A 24712-nucleotide genomic window follows, 5' to 3' on the forward strand; every position below is an offset into this window, starting at 1 on the left:
AAAACCCAAACAAAACTAATTGGAACATTCCAATACCTGCACAGAGAATCATGTTACCTAAATCAAATTTTAAAGGACTAATTGAAGGTGAAATTCTCAGATACTTCTGGACATCCAATGACCCAAACGATTTCAAGGAGATAGTTGATTTCTTTACAAGCAAATTAATTAACAGAGAATACACAGAAAAAGAAATAACTAGAATTACAACAGAAATTAAACACAGGAATTGAACTCAACAAAAAGTACAAGAAAAATAAAGAAGGAAACAAATAATCTAATCTTCACAACAACATATAGGCCATACATTAAAACACAAGACTTGAAAGAAAGTCTTGCAAAATATTGGGAGGAACTTGAAAAGGACGAAACATTAAAAACCTTTTTCCCTGAACCCCCCAGTAAAAAAAACATAAAAGACACACTTGTCAAAAACAAAATTCATAAAAATATCTCAACACAAGATAAAAATATGGAAATATTGGCTTTATTTTTTTAAGTCAATACCACATGAAAACGACAACAAGAACAAGCATACAAAAATCAAAATATCTGACACAACAACTTAGGAAAGACAGGACTTTGCGACTGAGGAGAAACCACACACTTGGGTTTTAAACATTGATTTTAGGATCACAGCATTCAAAAGACACCACATGCTAGAACCGACTATGTCTCGCGATAGTTTTCCTCAAACAAACAATACACAACTGAAATTTCATCAAACACAAATAATACAACCTTATAATGCAAACAAGGGGATAAAACAGAAAAATAACATTACGGGACATAAATCCTCCCCTTATATGCATCACTATTGACAAAGATCCATAATGGAGCCCACACTACTGCAGTACCACCATAAATAGTAAAATTTGCAACCTCTTTCCCCCTTATACACAATAGATGCTGACCAAATACTTAAAATACTCCAGTCACCTACAAATATCACTATGAGTGTCAAGAGAGTATTATATTATACTCTTCATGACTTTAATTAGACTTCTGATATAGAGAATTTGTGTTTAATATTGTCTGTTAAAACTGATAAAGAAGTTGCCCCTTTAAGTATTCAAATGTGTAGTGTCCGTGACGCTACTGAAATACAGATCACACTAATATGTTGGAAACCAAATGTTCAGTAAATCATTTATTGTTCACTTTATAGTGTTACTAGGACAATTTTGCATTGTATAGCATTTTCTACCCACCAGTTATCATTGTCTACATACCAGTTATCTCAAGAATTTTTGCATTCAGTGTTGTATTTCTGATAAAATTTTCTGGTTATTGGAAAATACCAGTACTATAGATATTCTTTATGTCAAACTTCCTTAATAATATGTTTTTGATTTGTTTGCAATCAATTCTTGTAATAATTTTACTGTTTTTACAGGTTTCCTGGTTATAATAAACAATAGTTTGTTTCACACACATATTCCTGAATGTGTAGTGTCCGTGACGCTTTTACCATACGACAAATATGACTAGAAAACTAACAAAAAATGAGCAAAACTTTGCTGCAAATACTATTAATGTTTTCTAAAGACTTCAACAATTGCAGTAAAAACTAATTTAAATGTACTAAAGGGCAAATCTGTAAACTAGAGGAATCATAAGCTCATGGGAAGAAAAAAATGAAAAATTCTTTTTTTTCATAACAAATCATTTTGCAGGAAATCATGCAAAGCTGGGTAAAATCCTGATACATTCACCTTATTTTCTACAACAGATGTATAGATTTTCTGGTTAAACTTTTAAAAAGAATATTTGTACAAATGTTGTATAGTCTACTATGTTATTTCTCCATCAACTCATAATATTTTGTAGTGTCCGTGACGGTGTGTCAACACAATAAAGAACTGGTTGCCATGGAAATACTGAGAAAGTTTGGTTCACAACTTTTCAAGCAAATATGTACCAAACCTTGAGCTTTGTGAATCTAGTAAATTTAGATATGTGTCTACAAGATGAAATTTTGACAAAAGTGAAACACTCTAGAGCACCCTGATTGTGACTGAGCCGAGTATGAGATGATTGACCCCTTCAACTTATAACTTTCGATGTGTACTAGGTCAACATGTGCAAATTGTGGTATTGAAAAGCCTAGATGAAACACTGATGAACTGATGCATACCCTGAATAAAAATGTAACTTCTAACCTGTAAAGAAGCTTCTTAACTCGGTGGTGTTACTCAGTACTTGTAGAACACTGTTCATGAAACAAGTATTTCCAAGATTGTCCAATCCTGTAAAGCCTTTCCTGCATACTATTTCAGCATCCTTGCTGTCCCTTTTCTCTGGTAATGGAGACACAATACATGTTGGTTTCTGCAGGAGGGGCAGAGAAAAACTGTATTAAGGATACTATGCTCCCATAAAATCATATTTCATTTATCAAAATATACTGCATCAGGCATCTTTGGAAAGTACTAATCAATTTCCAACATAAACCCCAGCCCAGCCAAGAAGCCTGTTTGTTGATGAAGACAATTTATGAAGTTATAGGTACCAGGCCACTGGCAGTGGTTTTGCATAAGTACTGATTATGAACTTTTCAACAAATTAATGCCCACGTACAAATTTTAAAGGAATAAGGTGAATAGTTTTTGAGATACATTTTTGATGCAAAAAATGTTTATCAATATCCTAAGAAAGAAATACAAAACTAAATTCATCTTTATGCAGATCCGGTACAGAGCATATTTAGTAGTCTATTAGGTAAATGTCACGGTAATATCATATATTTGGTATGTCAAAGGCTTTTTGATATGAAAAACAACATTTCCTAAAACAGTATAGATGATGCTTTAAAGAAGACCGCACCTCGGGGACAGATATTTGGACTCTTAAACTTTTACAATTCTCTTCTGATATACCACTTGTGGGGGTTCATTTCAAAGCTATCGGTATAAGAAAACTTTTCACCGGCTTAGTTTTTCGAAAATCGAATAATTTATTTTTTCTCCATAGAGTTAACACAGAGATGGCGGCCATTTTGAATTTTAAAAATCGGTAAATCTTGGGTTATTTGTTTCTCTAGAACAAAAATTTGCACGGTGACCCCCGATTTTTATGTTGATTTAGTAAGAGAATGGCTGAAAGTTTCATTAAGGAAAGTTTGAGCAAAAGTCTAAGTCTTTCACTTTTTAGGTGCATACTACCTTAAGAAAAAATACCGTCAAGGACACTATGTGCTCACATTCGGTTTGAATTGGTCCATTTGAGAAATATTAAAACCAGGAAAAACAAGAATGACAAAAGCAAATAAGGTCTCCAACTTAGGTACTGGAGGTCATCTTTAGGAACATGCATATCAACTTCTATAGCAATGGGAGAAGCAGATCCTAAATACATAAGCAAATGTCAACAACAAAAAACAGAGAAGGCTTGAAAAAAAGAAAAGGTGGGAGTGGGCAAAAAATGCACAAGGGATCTGGTAAAAAAGTAATGCTACATTATTGATCTTCTAAACCCTACCCCCTCCTGCATATCAAATGTTCCACCCCTTGGTATTACATAAGACCAAATGACAGGAAGTACATTTACAACCTTGGAGATTTTTAATTAATGCCATGAGTGTTATAATTCTAATGTAGAGATAGTGAAATGCCTTCAACTGTGGGTGGTGATTACAACATCTGGAATTATCCTGGATCCAAATTTCTCATCAGTTTTTGTATGTCTTACGTAGAAAAGTTGCAAAGATTGGTCCAAAATGAAAAAAAATTACCTCAGCTTTGTTTTCTGGATCAAATTTTCCTACAAATTGGTATCAAATATGACAAAATAATGTTCACAGCCTTCAAAATTGTCTCACAACATATCCTGGGTTAGTATAGGTCATTTAAGGTCACAAACTGAGAAAAGTACCTAAAATATACAAATTTTGGGGTTTCCCAACACTTTGAGCAGAAAATTTATCTAATAACATCTTTTGGGACTTTATACCAAATTACAAAGCTATCAAACAAGGGACTTTATACCAAATTACAAAGCTATCATACAAGTAATGTTGAGATAAAGTTTTCTTGACCAAAAATGACAATATTGTCTTAAAAATACCGTCAATGACGCTGTACCTTCTCTAATGTGTGGCCAGGTCAGGTAATTGGTTGTTGGCATGGAGTTGTTGGTAAATAGTTGATGATGATGTAGGGGCATGAGGTGGGATATGGACCCAAAGAACCAAAAAGATGATTAAATACATCAATCAAAAAAATTCTAAGCTACAGTATAAACTGCCTAAAGATAGTTCAATGTGGAAAAAAGTTAAACAATTCAGAAATAAGAATTAACAGTCCAAAATAGTAATGACGCACTTCCTTGCTGACCTGAGTGCATGTGAAATACACAACCTGGCATCTGTAAATTAAATGTATACCAAGTGATCATTTCAAGTCACTTTTAACTGTTTTTAATGGATTTTCCAAAGAGTCCTGTGGAAATGATGGAAAAACGCTTATCTGGTCTTGTGTTTGTATACCTCATGGCTGATAATTGTCATAGTATTGAAAAAAAATTGAAAGTTAAGAAATTACTGTTTTTAATAGGCATATTTTCCTTGAAATACATGACCGTGTAAAGAATATATGCTAAAAGTGTTTAAGAGTAAATTTCTTTTCAAAAAATAATTTAATCTGTGACCAAAGGATTTTTATTCTTTGAGTTTACAAATTCAAACATTGCAATTTGTTCAATCATCTTGTACAGTGCAAAATTTATAAAATGACTGAAAAACAAAAAAAATTGGCAGAATTACAGTCTTTGTGATGTAAAATTATGGGTTGACATCACGATAACTGTTAATCTGTTTGAAGTACTAATATACTATAATTTAAAAAAGAAAAGTTCATGCAGAAACGGTAAAATATATTGTCAGCAATGTAGTGTTAATTTTGACTTTACATCAAAATATGCCTTTGCTGGATACCAAATATATAGGGCGAAATATTAAAATCAGCCATGTTCAGCAAAATCCACACAACAGCATTGATCCTTTTCTAATTTGATTTGATTTGCTAATGTTATCCTTGTATGACAGTCAGTACAATATTGAACTTGAACACAACACAGTGAATAAGTATGCTGTAAATGAAATGGTGTGGCTGCATCCACAAGCAGCAATAGGAGTGCCTTTGACTCTCACCCCTCATTTCCAACCTGTCCCATCTCTGAAAAAATAGTTTGGTCTTATATTTATAATGTTAATAATTTCTGTATTTGTTAAAATGTGCGCATCTCAAAAACTTTTGATCATAAACATTTTCATTGTTTTTTATAGCTGACCAATCAGTTAACCTGTTTATTTTGAATATTTGCGCATTTTTCCACAGTATTTGATATTTTCTGAATACCTTCCTATTCAGTTTGTCATTTTCTAAAATTTAAATGCTCCATTGTCAAGCTTTCCACAAGCATCAAATGTGGTACTTCATATAGGAGGGTCTGCCTCTAGAGGGCGGGCATCACGAACAGTGTTTGTTGGTTAATTCCTCCACGTAAACTTCTGATTGTACTGTAAACATTGAACATGGCCGACGTCACGGTCCGATTTTCCTGTCTAAAACTTTCACTCATTTTCGTTCATATGACTCTGAAACTCCAGGAAACGATTGGGAAGAAAGGGTTATCTTGAAATATTGAGGTACTCGCCGATATTTTGCAAAATTAAATGAGAAGAAATGCAAGGAAAATGCCGACAGGCTTACACAATGACAGTTTTCAGACTCGGAGGCATATGATCATCTCTGCAGATTATGCAACAGGCCCAGATCACGTGAGGCCATGAAGGGATATCCACGCAACTCAGTACCAAACACTAGCGCTCACAGAGTGAGCAAACACAAAGTGAGTACCCCTAACGTCAGCTCAGTAGTCTGTAATAGATCGTAGTCAACTAAGAAACCTTGGAGAAAGGCTTAACACTGTGGCTATGCCGCTAAGTCCCTTTTGATTTTTGTCACAGCTCAAAATCGTTCTCCTACACCTCAACCTGAGCCATAAACACCCCCACCAGTTTATGATATGACCCATCACAATGGCATGACGTCAACGGATCTTGACAGACGGAAGTCTTGACAGACGGAAGAAGTTGACACCAGCATACTGGTTTTCAATTCTAATACCTTCTCTGTCTATAAATAGACACGAGAAGGTAAAAATACAATTTTTTATATTTCAAGACAATTTCCAAATATCTAACTATTGTCATCTCTGTACGTCTGAAATATGAAAGCTGTCTGTCCAGGGGTTTTAAAAAGGAAACACTGTCTAAGATTTTTTGACCAAAAATGACAAAATTGCACAAAAATAGTAATTTTCCCAATTTTGTCATAATTTCAACAAATTAGAAGAGTAACACCCTTGCAAAGAGACAACCCAAATTTGAGAGCCATTGGGCCGGCGGTTTCAGAGAAGAAGAATTTTTATTGAAAATGAGAAAAATCACAAAAAAATTCAGCAAAAATACAAAATTAAGGATATCTTCACAATATTCATAAAACTGTATAAGGTTGACCTAAGGTACTTGCACACAAATTTTCAAAGCAATCAAAAAAGCGGTTCTTGAGTTATTAATTCTTAACCATTTTCATATTTTGTAAGCTCATTTGCATAATTTTGGCAATGCAGACTTCATTTGAACAAAATCCCATCTATAGCCCAGGATGCATCCACACACCAAATACCAAGATGAAACGTGCAGCGGTTTGCGTGTTTTTGATGTTGACGGACATACTGTACATACATACATACATACATACATACATACATACATACATACATACATACATACACAAATACATACAGACGCCATCGACTTCAGCCCAGTGTTCTCCCCAGGATTTTTTGAGAAGAGGGCGAAGACGTGGTGCGAAGCACCACAAGCGACCGCTAATGCGGTCGCGGGGGGAGGTCAGGAGGGGGTGTCCCCCCTCCTGCCGTTGGAGCTTTTGAAAAACAGCGATTAAAATGGTGTTATTTGGTGGCACTTGGGGAGTATTTTTTTCAGATTTTTTTCGTATAAAAAACTCAAAGGAAAGGAGATCTGAGACAGTGTACCATAACTTTTATTACAGTTCACTGATTTCAATTATGAAGATTTCATTTTTTGAAAACGAAAACGTAGCGAGAGACATACATTTATTCATCGATGTCAAAATTATCACCATAACACTCAGGTTTGGGGAGCATTTTTTCAGATTTTTTTCGTACAAAAAACTCAAAGGAAAAGAGATCTGAAACAGTGTTCCATAACTTTTATTACAAACGAAAACATAGCGAGTCTAGAGACATACATTTATTCATCGATGGCAAAATTATCACCATAACACTCACGTGTTCTCATCCTGATACAAGTCCGACCGAGCCTAAATTAGGTTGTTTTGCTTTTGGAAGGAATACACAAACGAAATTCTAACCTCCTATAAAAACTTCAGTGTACTCTGCTGTCCTTGGTTACCCTCCAGCTCCTTGCCATGTTTACTCAGCTAAGTCGGTTACCTAATGCACGGTCCCTATGGAGGGACCGTGGCTAACGTAACGTTATGGACTGAGCCATGCAAATATGGCTGCCTTCGATGAGTTGCACATGGGCTTATGATCTCGGATGACATCACAAACTCGCGAGATTTGCAAGATCGATGAGAATTACGTTTGCAGTCTGCAGGATCGACGCTCACGCTCGCATTTTGCTTGTAAATCACTGTCAACTTTTTTTCCCCGTACATTTTATTGTTTTATTTTTCAAAAAAATAAATTTTTCATTTCTGGCAAGGGGGCGCTCGGAATTTACAAGAGGGCGCCACGCCCCTGTTACCTTATTCAGGGAGAACACTGCAGCCTATACGATAAACTCACATTGGTAAAACCAAATGTGAGCTAAAAATAGCGTCAATGATGACACTGTGCTCCTCAGTGCATGTAGCAGTAGGGATGCAAGGAGAGAGGTTTTGGGAATGTTGCTGAGAAAGATGCAAAGAAAGGGTTGAAATGTGAAACTGTAATAAAACCTATTGTTTTTTTAGCAGTGAGCATCAAGCTTGGTAAACATGCCATCTTGTACATGAAGGCAAAAAACATAATTTTCACATGTCCACCAAACTTGGAATTTGCATAGATGTACATAGATCATCCAAATTGATTTATCTGCAAGATTTTGTATGTTCCTTGCTACAAAATTCTGACCCAATTGAATTATAACAGGAAAACATGCACGCATGATTGGACAGTGTGGACTGTGTATTGCATGCACTACATCTGCCGTGATGATGGATTGCCAGACGACCACACTGCATCAAAGAACTGTAGTTTAAAACGAAAATATAATTCTAAACAAGTCATTGACAATACAAAGTCCCCACTTGTAATAGGAGTATTAGTCTTGGGGCAGGGAAATGTGGTCATTAAGAAGTATCACTGGAGTGTATATGTTGAGATCTATGGGCACATAGGTCTATGTCGTTGTTCCCAATTTGAAACACATGAGGCATGTCTAAGTTATGGTTCTAAATTGGGAAAAAAGATCAGACCTCTAGCTGTATAGTATTGGCCAGCCAAGAAATACATATGCGCAAAATAAATGAGGTACAAGATGTGACATCTTAAGGTCTAATATCCTATCAAAATTGAAGGGTATAGAACTTGTGGTTACTGAGTTATGCAGATATATGTATAATCAAGGTCAAAGGTCATTGAGGTCACGTGACATCATGGAAAAAAAATGTATTGCTAATAAATCCCTATATGCCAAAAATCAGACCTCTACCTCTATTCGCTTGCCCAGAATTAGATATGTGCATAATAAATGAGGTAAAGCGTGTTATCTCCCATCCTACTAAATATAAAGGACATAGCACTTGTGGTACTTATTTATTGACACAAACATTTTGTCAAAAAATTTCTATCCTATAGTTATCCCTATATACGAAAAATCAGACATCCAGCTCTATTGGCTTGCTCAGAATTAGATATGCACATAGTTAATGAGGTACAGTATGTGGCGTCATAAGGTCTCCCATCATACCAGATATGAAGGGTGTGGCACTTGTGGTTACTGAGTTATGGACAAATATGTATATTTGAGGTCAAAGGTCACCGAGGTCACATGACATTTTGTCAAAAACAATTGTATTGCTAAGTTATCCCTATATACCAAAAATTAGACCTCTAGCTCAGTGTTGTCCTTAGAAGCCGGGTGCCGGGTAAATAACCCGGCTGTTTTGCATTTTTTCCCGGCTACTTTTAACGTAATTAGATTCGGGATTGCACTGCCAGCTGTTAGACGGCGCACGCACGATTAGCAGTTTCGCGACCCCTTTCCACGCATGGAACTGCACAAACACAAAACAGTTTCTAAATCCCCAATTGTGTCTTTTTGAGCCCGATCTTTTATTTGTTAAATAGTGTGATTGGCTGATGGACGCACCTATGGTGTTGCCTTTGTTACGAGCAGTGTAATTGGTTTGACTAGTATCTTAGGTCATTTTTAACGATGGCGTCAAAAAATAATGTGGCGTCGGCCACTGGAACCTTGCCGATGGAATATTTTTTCCCGAAGAAAGCCCAACAATACATTTAGTTTATGTATAAAAAACTTCAATTTCGCTGAATTTGTGAGAGAAAGGCGCCGAAAAGATGTGATTTTGATCGACGGTTCTAGTTTTCCGCCGCCGCGATGGCTGCCAACGTCACTACGCGTATGATCTTCTCAACAAATCAAGTTATTCTCAGAGCAATACCGACGCATTTTCTAGATTAATTTTTTAAAAATGAGCTAGAACTGATTTTTTTTAAAACCGACTGTTTATTTGAATGGGTATTTTATTTTCATTGATTATTTTTACGTACTAGAATCCACGGTCACAGGCATAAGTGTTTCCGACCGTTGCATCATCGTCACGGCTCACAGCTTCACCGTGGCGCTGATCCCCCGTTGTTGAAGACAACAGGACAATACGTCGTGAATTCCGGCATGGGTTCAGTTTCACTGCGCTTCTCCATGTTCTCCATGTTGGGTTGCCCGATAGTGTCTTTCGATGGAACCTCTGAATCATTTTTTTCACTGACTCGTGGAGCAAATTTGAAAGAAAATAGAGTTGTTTCCTTCCGACGCCATACTGCATATCTGCTTTGATCAAATTTGGGAACTGCGAGACGGGACGATCTTGCACGGTTGACATTTATTAGTAATTTGTTGCAACATTTCTGTCAATCACTCACTTTGTGTCATAAGTTTCAGAAACTATGAGGTAATGAAGAAGTGGAAATGAGCAATGAAATGAGCAGACTGCAGGTGATTTAAGATTAAATGTTAAATCTTCACTGCAAATAAAACCATAAGTGTGTCATAGATAATACAAACAAAACAAAATCATGTTTGTTTGTTTTGTTGTATGTGAACCACGTCTAAGACACGCAACAAAAGTACTGTTTCAGTCTCAGCTAAATGTCACCTGAGATGCCACCAGAGAACACCATTTCCACTCCAAAATTTCATTTTTCGCCTAGCGAGCTCTCCCCCCCTCGTTTGCTACGCTCTCTCGCCACTCAGTCGCTTCGCTCCTCGCAGTACACCCGTCTACTTTCTTAAATTACCCGGCTACTTTTAAATATAAGGACAACACTGCTAGCTCTATTGGCTCGCTCAAAATTAGATATGTGCATAATTAATGAGGTTTAATATGTGGTGTCATCCCATCATACCATATATGAAGGGTGTAGCACTTGTGGTTACTGAGTTATGGACAAATACGTATATTTGAGGTCAAAGGTCACCAAGGTCACGTGACATTTGGCAAAATGTCTGAGATATCTGTGTGAAAGGATGGACTCACGGATGGACGAACAGACACCATGACCCAATCTATAAGCCCCCTGGACTTCATCCGTGGGGACTAAAAACTGTGTCACTGCATCCTTTTTGCAATATGAATACGATGAGAAACTAAATTTTTATTGTTCTTGGCCTTATACATGGGCGTCTACGGAGAACTGACTTATACATGGGAGTCTATGGAGAACTGCCTTATACATGGGAGTCTATGGAGGTGTAAACTAAAAAGTCCTCCGAGTCTAACACGGCCAAATTTGATTGCATTGTGAAACAAATTGCCGTGCATCTGTATGGGGTAGGGTACTATCCTTGTGCAAAGTTTGAAAGAAATTGACCAGGGCATGTCTGAGATATCTGCATGAACGGACGGACGGACGTACGCACGCACGCACGGACAGACCCAATCTATAAGTCCCCCAGACTTCGTCCATGAGGACTAACAAACTTTCTTCATGTCATTGATAGCCTTGATTTTCTTTGGATAATATTGAATGGACACATTTATTAAAGACGTCACTTTAGCTTGTCATTGATAGAGAAATGATTTTTTGCAGAAACTTGATCGGTCCAGCCAAGTACACATGCTTACTCATAACAGCTGGACTGCGATGATCACAACATTGTTTTGTGATATTCCGATACAAAATTAAAATAATTTTATTAATATGTCACACTGAGTATAACGTTGCAAATGTTTCCTTGGTTGTTGAAACATGTTAGCATAGTGTACGTGTTACAAATCAACACACCAAACAGCAATGTTCATGTAAGAACAACCTGCTTGATTTCCATGGACTTTCTGGTCCGCCCATCACACTGTTATGTCTGTTTCCCCTCTAGCTTCTGAAAATTCTTAGTAAATTTACAAATTCAGTCTCAAAAGTTTTGAGTAAATTTCAAAATTGATTATATTAATTAAATTGTCAGTTATTAACAAATTCCTTTTGTATGCCAATACAGCTCATCTCAGAACCGGACATACTTATATACACACAAGATTTGGCAACACCCTGACAATTAAATAATCTTCAACAGCACTGATTTACATAATTTACAAATTATTCTATGTGAAGTAATTCTTCAATTGCAGATACTATGACAGAAGAGTTCAGCACTGCCAAGATATGAGTATAGCACACTGAATTTTGAACCAGAGTTATGAAAATGACTGAACTGTGTCACAATAAGTTTCTTTTTATTAAATTAAATCAATCGTTTCATTTTTTTTCTAAGATTGTAGAGACTAAGGGTTAAGGATATTAGTAACTTTAAACCAGGAAAAAATACCAATAAGTGGAAAGGATCAAAAGAAATCAACTTATTTATTTCTTTACATATTACAAAACCAGAAAGTAACACATAATTCTAATTTAAGTGATTTAAGGCTACTTTTACAAGCTTACTTGTCAATGTTTGATGATGGAAAGAAACACAAAATATAACTAACTTAAATAATAATTATAAAAAACCACAAATAAACCTCAAAAGCAACAAAATTCCAAGCATAACATTACACGATGGTTCAGAATGTTCATTTACAAAGTTCACTCAAAATGTACTTTGAAAACGATAGTATTTTAACAAGCTGTTAAAGCGGCTATTTACTAAAAGTCTGTTGAAAAAGAGTACTAAATATCGTTGTTTTTCAGGTCAACAAGTGATTGAATCAAAAACATGTGTCATAAAACAGTAAAACAACAACTGATAAATAAGTAACTTTTCTCAAGAGTAACTTGAAACGCCTCGCCTGAAAGAAAATTTCATCCCGTTTCACAGAAACTGACTGCGTATTCGAGCGCCACAGCAATGAACGAACGGTCGGGGAATCCCCACAAAAATCGCTCACACGTACGTGCTCGTCCAAAACATTGATTGTTCACTTTTTAGCTGCATGATTCACTTGCCAAAAATATTTTTATTTTGTAGATAAATAATTGAATTTCTAATTTTTTTATTTCGTTTGTTAATGGAAAGTCATTTTAATGTTTTTAGATGCTTTAAAAATTTCAAAACCCGCTAAAAAGCGACTATTTGGCCAAAATTCAAACGAAAAACACGAAAACCAAGCTCGAATCATGGGCTATTTCTGTATGAATACTCTCAGTCTCTACTCTCGCCGATGCACTATTTTTGCACCGAAATTTTTCACTCATTTTCGTTGGTATGACTTTGAAACTCCAGGAAGCGATTGAGAAGAAAGGGTTACCTTGAATTATTGAGGTTTTTGCTGATAATTTGCCAAATTAAATGAGAAAAAACACTGCGAAAATTTCCACACGCTTACACACTGAGTGTCTCAGAGGCCTTTCATCATGTTCATGTTTGTGTGGTACAACATGTGATCATGGAGGTAGTAGGAGACTGAGGTTTCTTGCACGGTCGCGCCGATAAATTGGGAAGCTGAAATTTTCGCTCGTAATTTTGCAAACGAAATCGTAAATCCACTCAAAACTTCGAATTTTTTTTTTACATATTTGAAACCCATGAGGAACGTAATTCATTCTCCCCTGCACAGTAAAAAGGAGATCGAATCGACGTGCATGTCAGACAAAGACCAAACGCACACAAGATGTCCATTCACATCCACCAATCTCGTAATTTACACTGACAGACAAAAACAATTTGATCGAGCATGGACGTTCTAACGTAAATGCATCATTGTCTATCGCATTTTCATGTAAGCCAATACACTCAGACGTACGCTCTAAGTTCAATTATAATGTCAATTCAACACGATACTATTTTCGCTGATAGTGAGTGTGCAGCGTGAATAGTATGCTATAGTCGTTAGATAACACTGATCACGTGGTGTGACAAAATAGTTTTACGGAAGTGGTGATCACGTGGTGTGACAAAATAGTTTTACGGAAGTTGTTGACGGAAATGACGTCAATTTTGCCTCTCCCAACTCTATAAGCTTCCTCAGTTACGTAACTTCGTCGCTAAAAAGACTAGGGTACTGGGAGGTCCCACCCAGGGAGAAGTCACCACAGAATATCATTGTGGACTAGTCCTAACAGAAGGAACCATCTTAGACCCCGGCTGATAGAAGGTAGTACTACGAGCCATGGTATGAACAGGTCAATCATCACACCCCCCCCCTTCCCAACGACAAGGTAGACCCTCACCTGGACACCAAGGGAACCGAACAAGGGGAAGCTGAACTTGAAGCCGAAATCAAGGCAGGCCAAGTAACAGCTGACTTTGAACCAGACAAATTCAAGATGATGGACCCACTAGGATATGCAACACACACTATGCCACCTGCCTTCAAATCCACAGTCGTCAACATACCAAAAGCATGAGACAACGACAACACAGTCAAGACACGGAATTGGGACAGAATCGATGAAGTCCCTGACTCTGGAGCGCCTGGAAAATTTGCACTAATTTTTGACATAACAGAGGCTTCAAAATGCACAATGGCAGGACGAGTATCGTCCAAAGTGAACACACTCTGGCAACCTGAAAAAATCTCAAACTCGGCAACACGAGACAAAACCAAAACTCTTGAAGTTGAAGGCACGGGAGAAGACAAGGCCAACCTCAAACCTCGCCCAGGCTAGGCGGAGCACGGGCACTCTGTTGTTCTGAATTGATAGTCTGAATAAACTAAGCGGCTTATATGTAAATACGAACTTTGATGATAACTGTGTAAGAAATTTATAACAGAATGCCGTTCAGATTGAAATGCCGACTTAGCTACAAAACCAGATCAAGGTCGGACGTGTCTACGTGAACATCACAAGCGACCACATCGACCGCATTCTTTTGATGCTAAACGCCGCAGCCGAACGACGCACGCATTGAAATACGCGTACTATACGTACGCTCGCGCGACCTGCGCTGTGTACGTGTCGTTTCACATAATGATATATATACACAAGGGTACGCAAATCATTTCTTGACGATATTATTTACCGATGATGTGAGTCGAATTCCGTCGCGAAAACGACGTATGAAATTTGAAATGGCATCGTAGCACACATCAAGTTATGAAAATGACAGACATGTTGTAGATATTCGAAATATGACCGAGAATAAATGCATCGCTAATCCTGACTGTGTGCGTTTCAAATTTCCGTTATCCGGTAGTAACTTTGGATGTTCGAACGTCGCAAAGCAAATGCCGTTCTGTGGTTTTGTCTTGCGCAGAAGAAAGGACATATTTTTTTTATTTCTCTTCGTAGTAAAAACCTTCCAATATAATATTCCAAAGAAGAACATTTAAGTTTTTTTTCCGTTTTAGTGAAAGCCTTTCAATAGAACCCGAAAGATTTTTTCAAATGTGCATTTCTTTATACTCAGTCTGTTTTGGTCGTATGGAACGTGAACAAGCCTTGCAGGTCAAGGGTTACATTTTCACATTTTTTTCTTTGTTTTCATTCTATATTTTACTTTCTATCGTCAGTGAGATACATTTCAAAAATAAAAAAATAGTGACAACATCACTGTTTGCTCCCATATAGTTATCAAAACAAGTCAACAATTGTATGAAACATGGACATACATATACAGACAGACTGACATACACAGACTGGCACAGAGTGATGACATTGACCCCAAGTGTGCCTTGGCCCATGGAGAGTGATAAAGCTATAACAAACAGCTGAATATAATGATAAAATAGTTAAGTATAGGCCTATACAGGCACTGAGAGTGAATATGTTACAGCAATTTGATTAGTTTCTTTTCCTTTTCTACTTCTGTGATAATATTTAAGACAATCAATCTGCAAGGCAGTTTATGTATTGACAAATATGTTATCTTTTACAAACACACAGTAAACTGTTCTTGATTTTTCATTTACAATATTTGACATAGACTGAAATACATAACATGCACCAAATGTTTACACTTTGCCCATACACCAGATACATGGAGAAATTTCAACATACAATCATCAACTCAGAAACCCTACAGGAAAAAGTAAACATTGTTTTCTTCCAGAACAGCTGGTACATCCACATCTGGAACAACTTACAAACTTAACCAATTACACAAGGATGATGACACAAGAGATAAAGTTAAACTGTGGTGAACTTGACTATTCCTTTCAAATCCTTACCTAACTTGACATCTTAAACTAAAATACACTGCATGGTTAATTGTGCACAAAAATACATCGGGGTGGACCATTTGATAAGGGATGGTGTCTGGAAGATTGATGAGGTACATTATCTTTTTTATCCGATCCATTGTACATTCTTTTTTCCCCACTCTCCCACCTTTTCTTTTTGTCAAACCTTCTCTGGTTGAATTTTTTATCGGCATTTGTTTGGAATTTTTTCAAAATCTGCCACGATTTTTTTACCGCATTTCAACACCAAATACAGTTTACCATATCAAATGCTTACTAAATCACCACACTATATACTCTTAGTTCCAGTAGGTATAAAATTACCCAAAAAAATCTTAAAAATACAAAATGAAAGATATTCCAGTAAAACTGAAAGTTTCGCAAAGATGCCCCAAAAATTCAAAATTCCGGATTTCAACTTAATTTCAATATATCGTATTAACAAAAACCCTAAGGACCGGTTTACTAAATATCAAAGCAATCAGACTGGTAAATTTTGAGAAACAAATTTTTTGACCAAAAATGAGAAAAATTGCCCCCCAAAATACAAAATTGCAGATTTCATCCTAATTTTAAATATATCTAATTAACAAAAACCCTAGGAACCTGTACACTAGATATCAAAGCTACCAGATCAGAAGTTTTAGGAGAAAACATTTTTGACCAAAAAAGGCAACAATTGCCCCAAAAATTAAAAAAAAAATTGCCCCAAAAATTAAAAAAAAATTGCCAGTTTCAACATACCTTCAATACATTATATTGAGATTAATCTTAGATACCTGTATACCAAATACATGTATCAAAGCTATCAAATCAGCAGTTTTTGGATTTAAACATTTTTTATCAAAAATTGGGAAAATTGCCCCAAAATTACAAATATGACAATATCAATACAATTTGTACAAGCATGACTGAGGTCATTCTGAGGAACATGAATATTAAGTTTCATAGCAATCAGACGAGCAATTTCAGAGAACAAGATTTTTTGACTAAAAACGGAAAAAATACCCTAAAAATAAAAACATGCAAATTTCATCCCAATTTTTGCACACATAGTTTAGAATACCTAAAGAAATCTGCATACCAAGTTTCAACCAAATCTGACCGATGCTTAATGAGTTTTAGCCATTTGCAGGATTTTTCCTTTTTTCCCCCTCATTTGCATGTTTTTGGCACTGACATGTTCATTTGAACAAATTCACATCTCCATCCCTAGGTGCACCTGTACACCAAATACTAAGACAGTAGGTGCTACGGTTTAGGAGCTTTTGATGTGGACGGACTAACAGACATACATACATACTTACATACATACACACAAACGCCATTTTGCCACCTTATACGAAAACCTCCCATTTGCATATATACATATGCATATATGGGAGCGTAAAAATTGTTTACCTTTTGCAGACGTTTTAGTAGAGGGTAATAGTATCTGTCCCCCCTGTCCCCCCTTTACGCACATCGTCAGGTTCCATGTTCATATGAGCATACCCTTGTATATATACATTTCTAAGGCCGGGACAGCAGACGACAGTTCAGAGGCGCTAGGCGCTCGCATGCATATATAGCTGTCGTCGCATGCATGTTCCATTTCAGCCACCGCGCTCATGTACACGGCAGTCATAGCAACGTACCATCGTCATTCTATGCGCTTCATGATTGCGGTAAATACACGCTGGTAAGAACTCTGCCGTGCATGCCGCGGTGCAGAGTGACCGGGTGTGAGAGAAAGAATAATCAGTTGCGTGAACCAGCAGAATACGACTGTTTCTTTTGTATTAATAATAGCTCATTTTTGTTGAGGCTTTTATTTTTTTTAAATCACGATGGAAGTTCTCCAGCGGCAAACGGAAACTAAAATACGAAATCATGTTTAGGCTACACGGCACGGTTATACACCATCATTTCAGAACAACAGAATGCCCGTGGGCGGAGCTGGAGAATGAAAGATTGGGTCAGAAGCCATTTTAACAAGACAAAGGGACAAGGAAAAGTACCAAGAAAGCAGAAAACTACTTTCTACATGCTTGAAACACAAAATAGGAAGGACTTGACTCTACAGCAAGCTAAGAAACAACGTCTCTTGTGTAAATGTCTAGCAGTAACTTTTTGTCAGAAGGGTTTGAGCAGCACAGCACTATGATGAGGAAGGCTACAGATTCAAATCTGGGGCCTATGATGGGTCACCTGCTTTTATACTGCACATAAAAGACCCCCAGGTGAGTGAAAGATACTTCTATAGGTTTACCTTCGGGTAAGAATCAATAATGCTATTGTTCTCTTAAAGGGTAAAAGTGATATGTAATAGAAATGAAGAATTATGGAGATATGCTTTGAAAACAAACTTACAGTTAGATCTGAAGGTTTGCTAAGATGATGTGTATGAACTTTAAACTTATTGTCCACAGCACTTTCATCAGAGGTGCCAATGCCGGTACTTCCAACTGACCCAATGACTGATGAGGACACAGTAGAATTGATGTTATCACTTTCATCTGAGGTTGTGCTAGACATTAATCTCTTTTTGGCATTGCTTCTACTGTGGGTTGGTGAAAACAAACTGCTTTGATTGATTGTAGCTGTTGTGCTGCCTGGGGATGCAGCTGGAAAGGAAGAAACAAAGAAAGAATATTTACCAGATGTGAACTGAAAATGCTTATGTGTTGCCTTTTGGTGCAAATTTGAACCTTTGCTACATGTTTGTAACTTCATTGAAAGTGTTATGATCAACATAATGAACAGAATTCACCGCAGATCAATGTGAGAGGTCATTAAGTATTCAAATATGTAATTAGCTGAAATAAAAATAATTAATTTCTTTGAGTACTGTCATTGTATCACCACTTAATATACCTTTGCTCAAGTCCTTCAAGCTATATATGCCAAACTGTGAAAGCTTATTAGCTATGCAAATTATGAATTAGCTTTGCATTAGCTGACATGAAAATGCAAAATGACTTTCAATACTGTTATAACCTGATAATGATCAATGTACACAGCGTGTCTTGCCAACTTTTATCAAGTAAATCCCAGTATTTATCCCTAATTAGGAAAGTTCATTAAATATGCAAATTTGGAATTGGCTAAAATAAAAATGTCAGATGACTTTCAATAATGTTGTATCATAGTATCTTTAATGTACATAGCAAGTTTTGTTGACTGTGGTCAATACAGATAAATATCCCTAATTAAGAAAGTTCATCAAATATGCAAATTATAAATTGGCTGAAGCAAAAATGCTTAACGAATTTTAATAACATGTACTACAGTGTCTTAAATATATGTAGCAAGATTCATCAACTTTGCTTCAGTCAATTCATATATATATATATATATATATATATATATATATATATATATATATATATATATATATATATATATATATATATATATATATATATATATATATATATATATATATATATATATATATATATATATCCCTAATTGGAAATGTTCATTAAAAATGCAAATAAGGAATTGGCTGATATAAAACTAGTTAATGACTTTCTATAATGTTATATCATAGTTAGGGCCAATCAGGTGGCAGCTTTTAAGTCCTTGGCAAACAAAAAGGCTTCCAGCAATACAAAAATTGCTATCTCCTCCGCGGAAAAGGGGTTGATCTTCTCATTACTCACAGTGGGAAATCAGAAAATTGTGATCATCAGAACTATGTTGCCAGAATTTTGAAATATGGACCGAGTTGATCTATGTACAGAAGAAATTTGCTTCAGTTCAGTTAGTGATCTCCATGTGTAAAGATCATGGAGAACTGTGGGTAGCCTCACTTACTGAGCCTTGGTTTTGATTTCTACAGTTGTTTTCAGGAGTTAGAGGCGATCTATAAAGGGCGCAGTACAGAGAAAGATGTAGATTTGCATTGCCATGGCTCCCAATCCTGGAAAAACCTCTCCAATAAGCAATGAAGTCAACTAAAAAACGACAACAGAGTTGAAATACGGGTTTCTAGCAATCTTTCTTGTGGATATCGGACCGCAGACGAGCGAAGATTGCATTACACGCGCCAACCCCAACTCACTGCATGGACATCACATTAAACGAAATCGAAGTCCAAAATCAACTACGTCCATGTTAGAATAAGAGAGGTTTTCCATCACACGGGAGCATATCGCTACAAATTTTGCACAGATAGCATTGTACTGGCATTGAAAAAAAGGTACATGGAATGCGGGCAGTTGCCCTCGCTATCGATAGGAAATGCATTGAGTGAGACACACTTCTGGGTTCGTAAATAACGAGGATCCCATTTACGTAACTATTTATGTAACTATTTGCTGTGATACATAGCACAGGCATATATGTTTGTGATGCTGAACAACATGCGAAGAAACAGACTTCTGAAGATAGCTCGCTTGGGGAACAGGTCATCCTGACCCCTGTCCGCTTCGACCACAATAATTCACACTGGTTTTGGTCACCTCGTACCAAGTCACTTCGACCCCGTCACACTTTTCACGTTATGTGACATTTTACTGAATATTTAACGCAACTTTGCTAGAGAGACTTGATGGTGTTTCTGTGATAGAACTGTTTGCTTTGAAACGATAATTTGGCTGAATATGTTTGCACCACGGCCTAGTGCCTTCATGTCCGCAGAGACAATTCAACATGTTCCACAACAAAGCCAAAACACAAATCGAAAATGTCAATAAAATGGCTTCACAAAGACTGAAATACGCGATACTCGATGAAGTATGAAGTTTGTGAAATGAAATCAAAATTTACAAAACAAGTGTTTGTCTCGGGTAGTACGACTTGAACTATTCTCGAGACTGTTTTTTTCCCATACAGTGCAGTATTTGTCAGTGACAAATCTTTGAAATACATTTTTTGCAATGAGCTGTAAATTTGATTAATATCGAGTTGATGTACATAAATATTCCGTTATTTACTGGGACACGTTTATTTTCTCAATCTGCAATCTGCGAACTACGTGCTGAAGTACATTGACTGCTCGTGTCAACGACCGTTTCTCCCTCTGCAGAGTTCCTGTATCCCAATCAAAACGCTGTACCTCGATCACGATAGTGACGCTATCCCTATGTAGCTTTGCAGTATTGAAAACTTATCATAAAATGGCCACCATGCTAACCATATAAACACGAATTGTCGATCGTACGCATACCAAAGCCTATCCCAGACTTTGTTTCACAAACAACCTCACCTTTTTAATCTGACACAGTTAGAACTAGACAAGTCATTGACAATGACATAGTCCCCACTTGTAATAAGAGTATAAGTCTTGATGGGGCAGGGAAATGTGGTCATTAAGAAGTATCACAGGAGTGTATATATTGAGATCTATGGGCACATAGGTCTATGTCGTTGTTCCCAATTTGAAACACATGAGGCATGTCTCAGTTATGGTTCTAAATCAGGAAAAAAGATCAGACCTCTAGCTGTATTGGCCAGCCAAGAAATACATATGCACATAATTAATGAGGTAAGCGTGTGTTGTCATAAGGTCTCCCATACTACTAAATATAAAGGACATAGCACTTGTGGTTACTTATTTATTGACATAAACGTATATTTTAGGTAAAAGGTCATCGAAGTCACATGACATTTGGTCAAAAAATTTCTATCCTATAGTTATCCCTATATACCAAAAATTAGACCTCTAGCTCTATTGGCTTGCTCAGAATTAGATATGTGCATAATTAATGAGGTACAATATGTGGCATCATAAGGTGTCCTATCATACCATATATGAAGGGTGTAGCACTTGTGGTTACTGAGTTATGGACAAATATGTATATTTGAGGTCAAAGGTCACTGAGGTCACGTGACATTTTGTCAAAATGTCTGAGATATCTGCGTAAACAGAGGGACATGACCCAATCTTTAAGCCCCCTGGACTTCATCCGTGGGGACTAAAAACTGTGTCACTGCATCCTTTTTGCAATATGAATATGATGAGAAACTAAATTTTTATTTTACTTGGCCTTATACATGGGATTCTATGGAGAACTGACTTATACATGGGAGTCTATGGAGGTGTAAACTAAAAAGTCCTCTAACACGGCCAAATTTGATTGCACTGTGAAACAAATCAACGTGCATCTGTATGGGGTAGGGTAATATACTTGTGCAAAGTTTGAAAGAAATTGACTAGGGCATGTCTGAGATATCTGTGTGAACAGACGGACGCACGGACAGATAGACACACGCACGCAAGCACGCACGGACATGACCAAACTTATAAGTCCCCCCCGGACAGGGTCCGTGGGGACTAAAAAGATGCTTATAAAGGAGAACAAACGTACTTTTATGGACAACGGCGAGCACGTTTCTTGGCGAAGCAAAATCAAAACACGGCAGAAGTACCTGAAGTAGGTCATGGCCTTGGACTCTGTGCATGAACCTGATTGGACATTTCAATATCTTTGACCCAATATTCATAAGCACTTCCACAATGGTGGATCCCCGGAGAACATATGTAGTCATTTCTGGCGATGGAGCAGCGAGAGAAACGATCAATCACCAAGGGTAAAGCTTAATTTGCTAAACAATATTTTGTCTTGAATAGCTAGTGAATCGAATAGAGGTTGAAACCAGCACTAGCTCATTTCACACCGCCCTCAAACAGTCGATCTCGTCAATCGATCGTTTTCATTTGTCATACACGGCGTTTGAGAAAGCTCTCTCATAGACAACCATGAAGCAGAAAAATTAAAACTTTCATAACTTCATTAATATCAAAGCCACGCCCACCAAAACCTTTTCAGTTCTTGCCATTTAGATCCTGAAGCTGTGGTTGACATCCCTTCAGCAGTTCTTGAGATATTGGGTATACAGACAGACAGACAGACAGACAGACAGACAGACACACACACACACACACACACACACACACACACATCGGTAAATCATATGTTCACGTGTGTGAACACGTGAGCAAAAAATGGTGCCTAAAAAGCGCCTCCCATATGATTGCAATAGATTCATGCATATGTGACTCATATGCAGTTGAGTATCTGGTAGGCAGTCAGCCCAGGAAGGGATTATCCAATCAAAAACTGGAACTAGCCAGGAACTTTAACAAATTCGACAAAAATTTAGGTCTTAGAAACTTTTCTCAACTCTTATTATACACCGGAATACCCAATTTTCAAATGCAAGTATTGCAAAACGGTTGAAATTTAAGGCACCATTGCAAAGAATAATGAAAAGTATATAAAGGTACAAACATGTCTTTTTCTTAACTGTACTGCATGGTTGCCATATTGGATCGTATCATGAAGAAATTTGGCATGCTTATGTGAGTCAGTGTGTGTTGTCCTTGTCAAATTTAAAAGAATTTTGTCAAGGTATGTCTCAATAATGGCTCTGGGCACAAAAAAATCACATGGATGCATGGAAATCAAACATGACCGCACTTTGTCTGTGGGAACTAGAAAGTGGCATGTTTCAAAAGTAAATCAAAATAATTTCCACAAAAGATATTATTTTCTACAAAATATTAAAAATATTGTCAATGATACTTTGCTGACATTTGGGTACAGGTGGCAGGCCAGAGTGAATATATGTACGATATTTAAATTTAAATAATAATAACATCTGTTGGCCTTACTTGTAATATCCATTATGCCAGGTGCATTTATAGACATTTTGATGCATAGTCTCATGAAATTCTGTCCACTGCACACTGTTTTTGCCAAATTAGTTATTTAGTATTTCTTGCACCAGTATTTATTTTAAGTTTGTATATAGATGATCATTCTCACATTATAAATACTGTGAAGAGCTCAGTGAGGGGCAGTTGTCAAGGTCTTCCAAAGTAAGTTTGTTGTACAATTGCAAAACCACATATGGTATCTGTTTTCCATCACTTCCAAACATAATCAATCACAATCCTTTTTTGTGTAACTAATGGTCTTATTTGAGTGATTATTACATCAGAAAGAGCTGAGTGTAATAGGGTGTATTTGATCTTATTTTCAAGTCTTGTTTGTGTTAGATATGTTTTGTTGCTTAAAGGGACAAAATCAGCCATTTTTCATGAATTTCGTTTGATACAAGACACTACTTATACTGTTTGACATGTTGAAAGATACTGAATGAATGGGTAACCATGCATATATTCGACCCCGGTTTTAGATACGATACATGAAACCATAGCAAAAATGAATTAATGGTCATTTTTGCGATGGTTTTATTTAATTTGTCTGAAACCGGGGTCAAATATATGCATCATCACCCATTTATTCAGTATCTTTCAACATGTCAAACAATATAAGAAGTATCTAGCATCAAACAAAATTCATGAAAAATGGCCGACTTTGTCCCTTTAATGTCAAGTATAGACTGAGATCGAAAAACCATAGAGGCCTGTGTGTGCTCTGTGTACATCATACTATGAAGACAGAATAAAAGACCATGCCAATTCTCAGTATCATCGTGTTGTATTACAGCATAGACCCTCGAGAAAAACCCTTTTTTCTCGAGGGTCTATGATTACAGTGTTATGTAAGTCATTTTCCCACACTCATTATGACCTGAGTAAATTAGTCTAGAACATTCTCAAGGTCACTGCCCTTAATGACCTCACAACCTTGAATTCAATTAGTCATGTTTGGAATGTTCTGGAAATTTAGTTAGTTGTAAAGAGAGATAATTTTAGAACAGTAATTAGCATGTCAATAAAAGTTCTAGATTGTTCTTATATGCTCTTATGTAAGCACATGGGTATAAATAGGGACGTGCACAGCTTCAGTCAGACTTTTGGGATCGTGTCTCTTGTGTGTTACTAAACTCCAGCAGTATTA

The 24712-nt window shown here is 36.7% G+C and overlaps 1 protein-coding gene across 3 annotated transcripts in view; it reads right to left on the reverse strand.

The window, feature by feature from the left end:
* LOC139134524 (ubiquitin carboxyl-terminal hydrolase 19-like) overlaps positions 1-24712 on the reverse strand; it is a 231910-nt gene that overhangs the window by 100620 nt on the left and 106578 nt on the right. For all 3 annotated transcript variants that reach the window (XM_070701382.1, XM_070701381.1, XM_070701383.1), the window contains exons 9-10: positions 18267-18520; positions 2163-2331 (exon numbers count right to left, since the gene is read on the reverse strand). In XM_070701382.1, coding sequence (XP_070557483.1) covers positions 2163-2331; positions 18267-18520 — 423 coding nt within the window. The remainder of the gene's footprint in view (positions 1-2162; positions 2332-18266; positions 18521-24712) is intronic.

This window comes from Ptychodera flava, chromosome 6, assembly GCF_041260155.1.
Source record: "Ptychodera flava strain L36383 chromosome 6, AS_Pfla_20210202, whole genome shotgun sequence".
NCBI lineage: Eukaryota > Metazoa > Hemichordata > Enteropneusta > Ptychoderidae > Ptychodera > Ptychodera flava.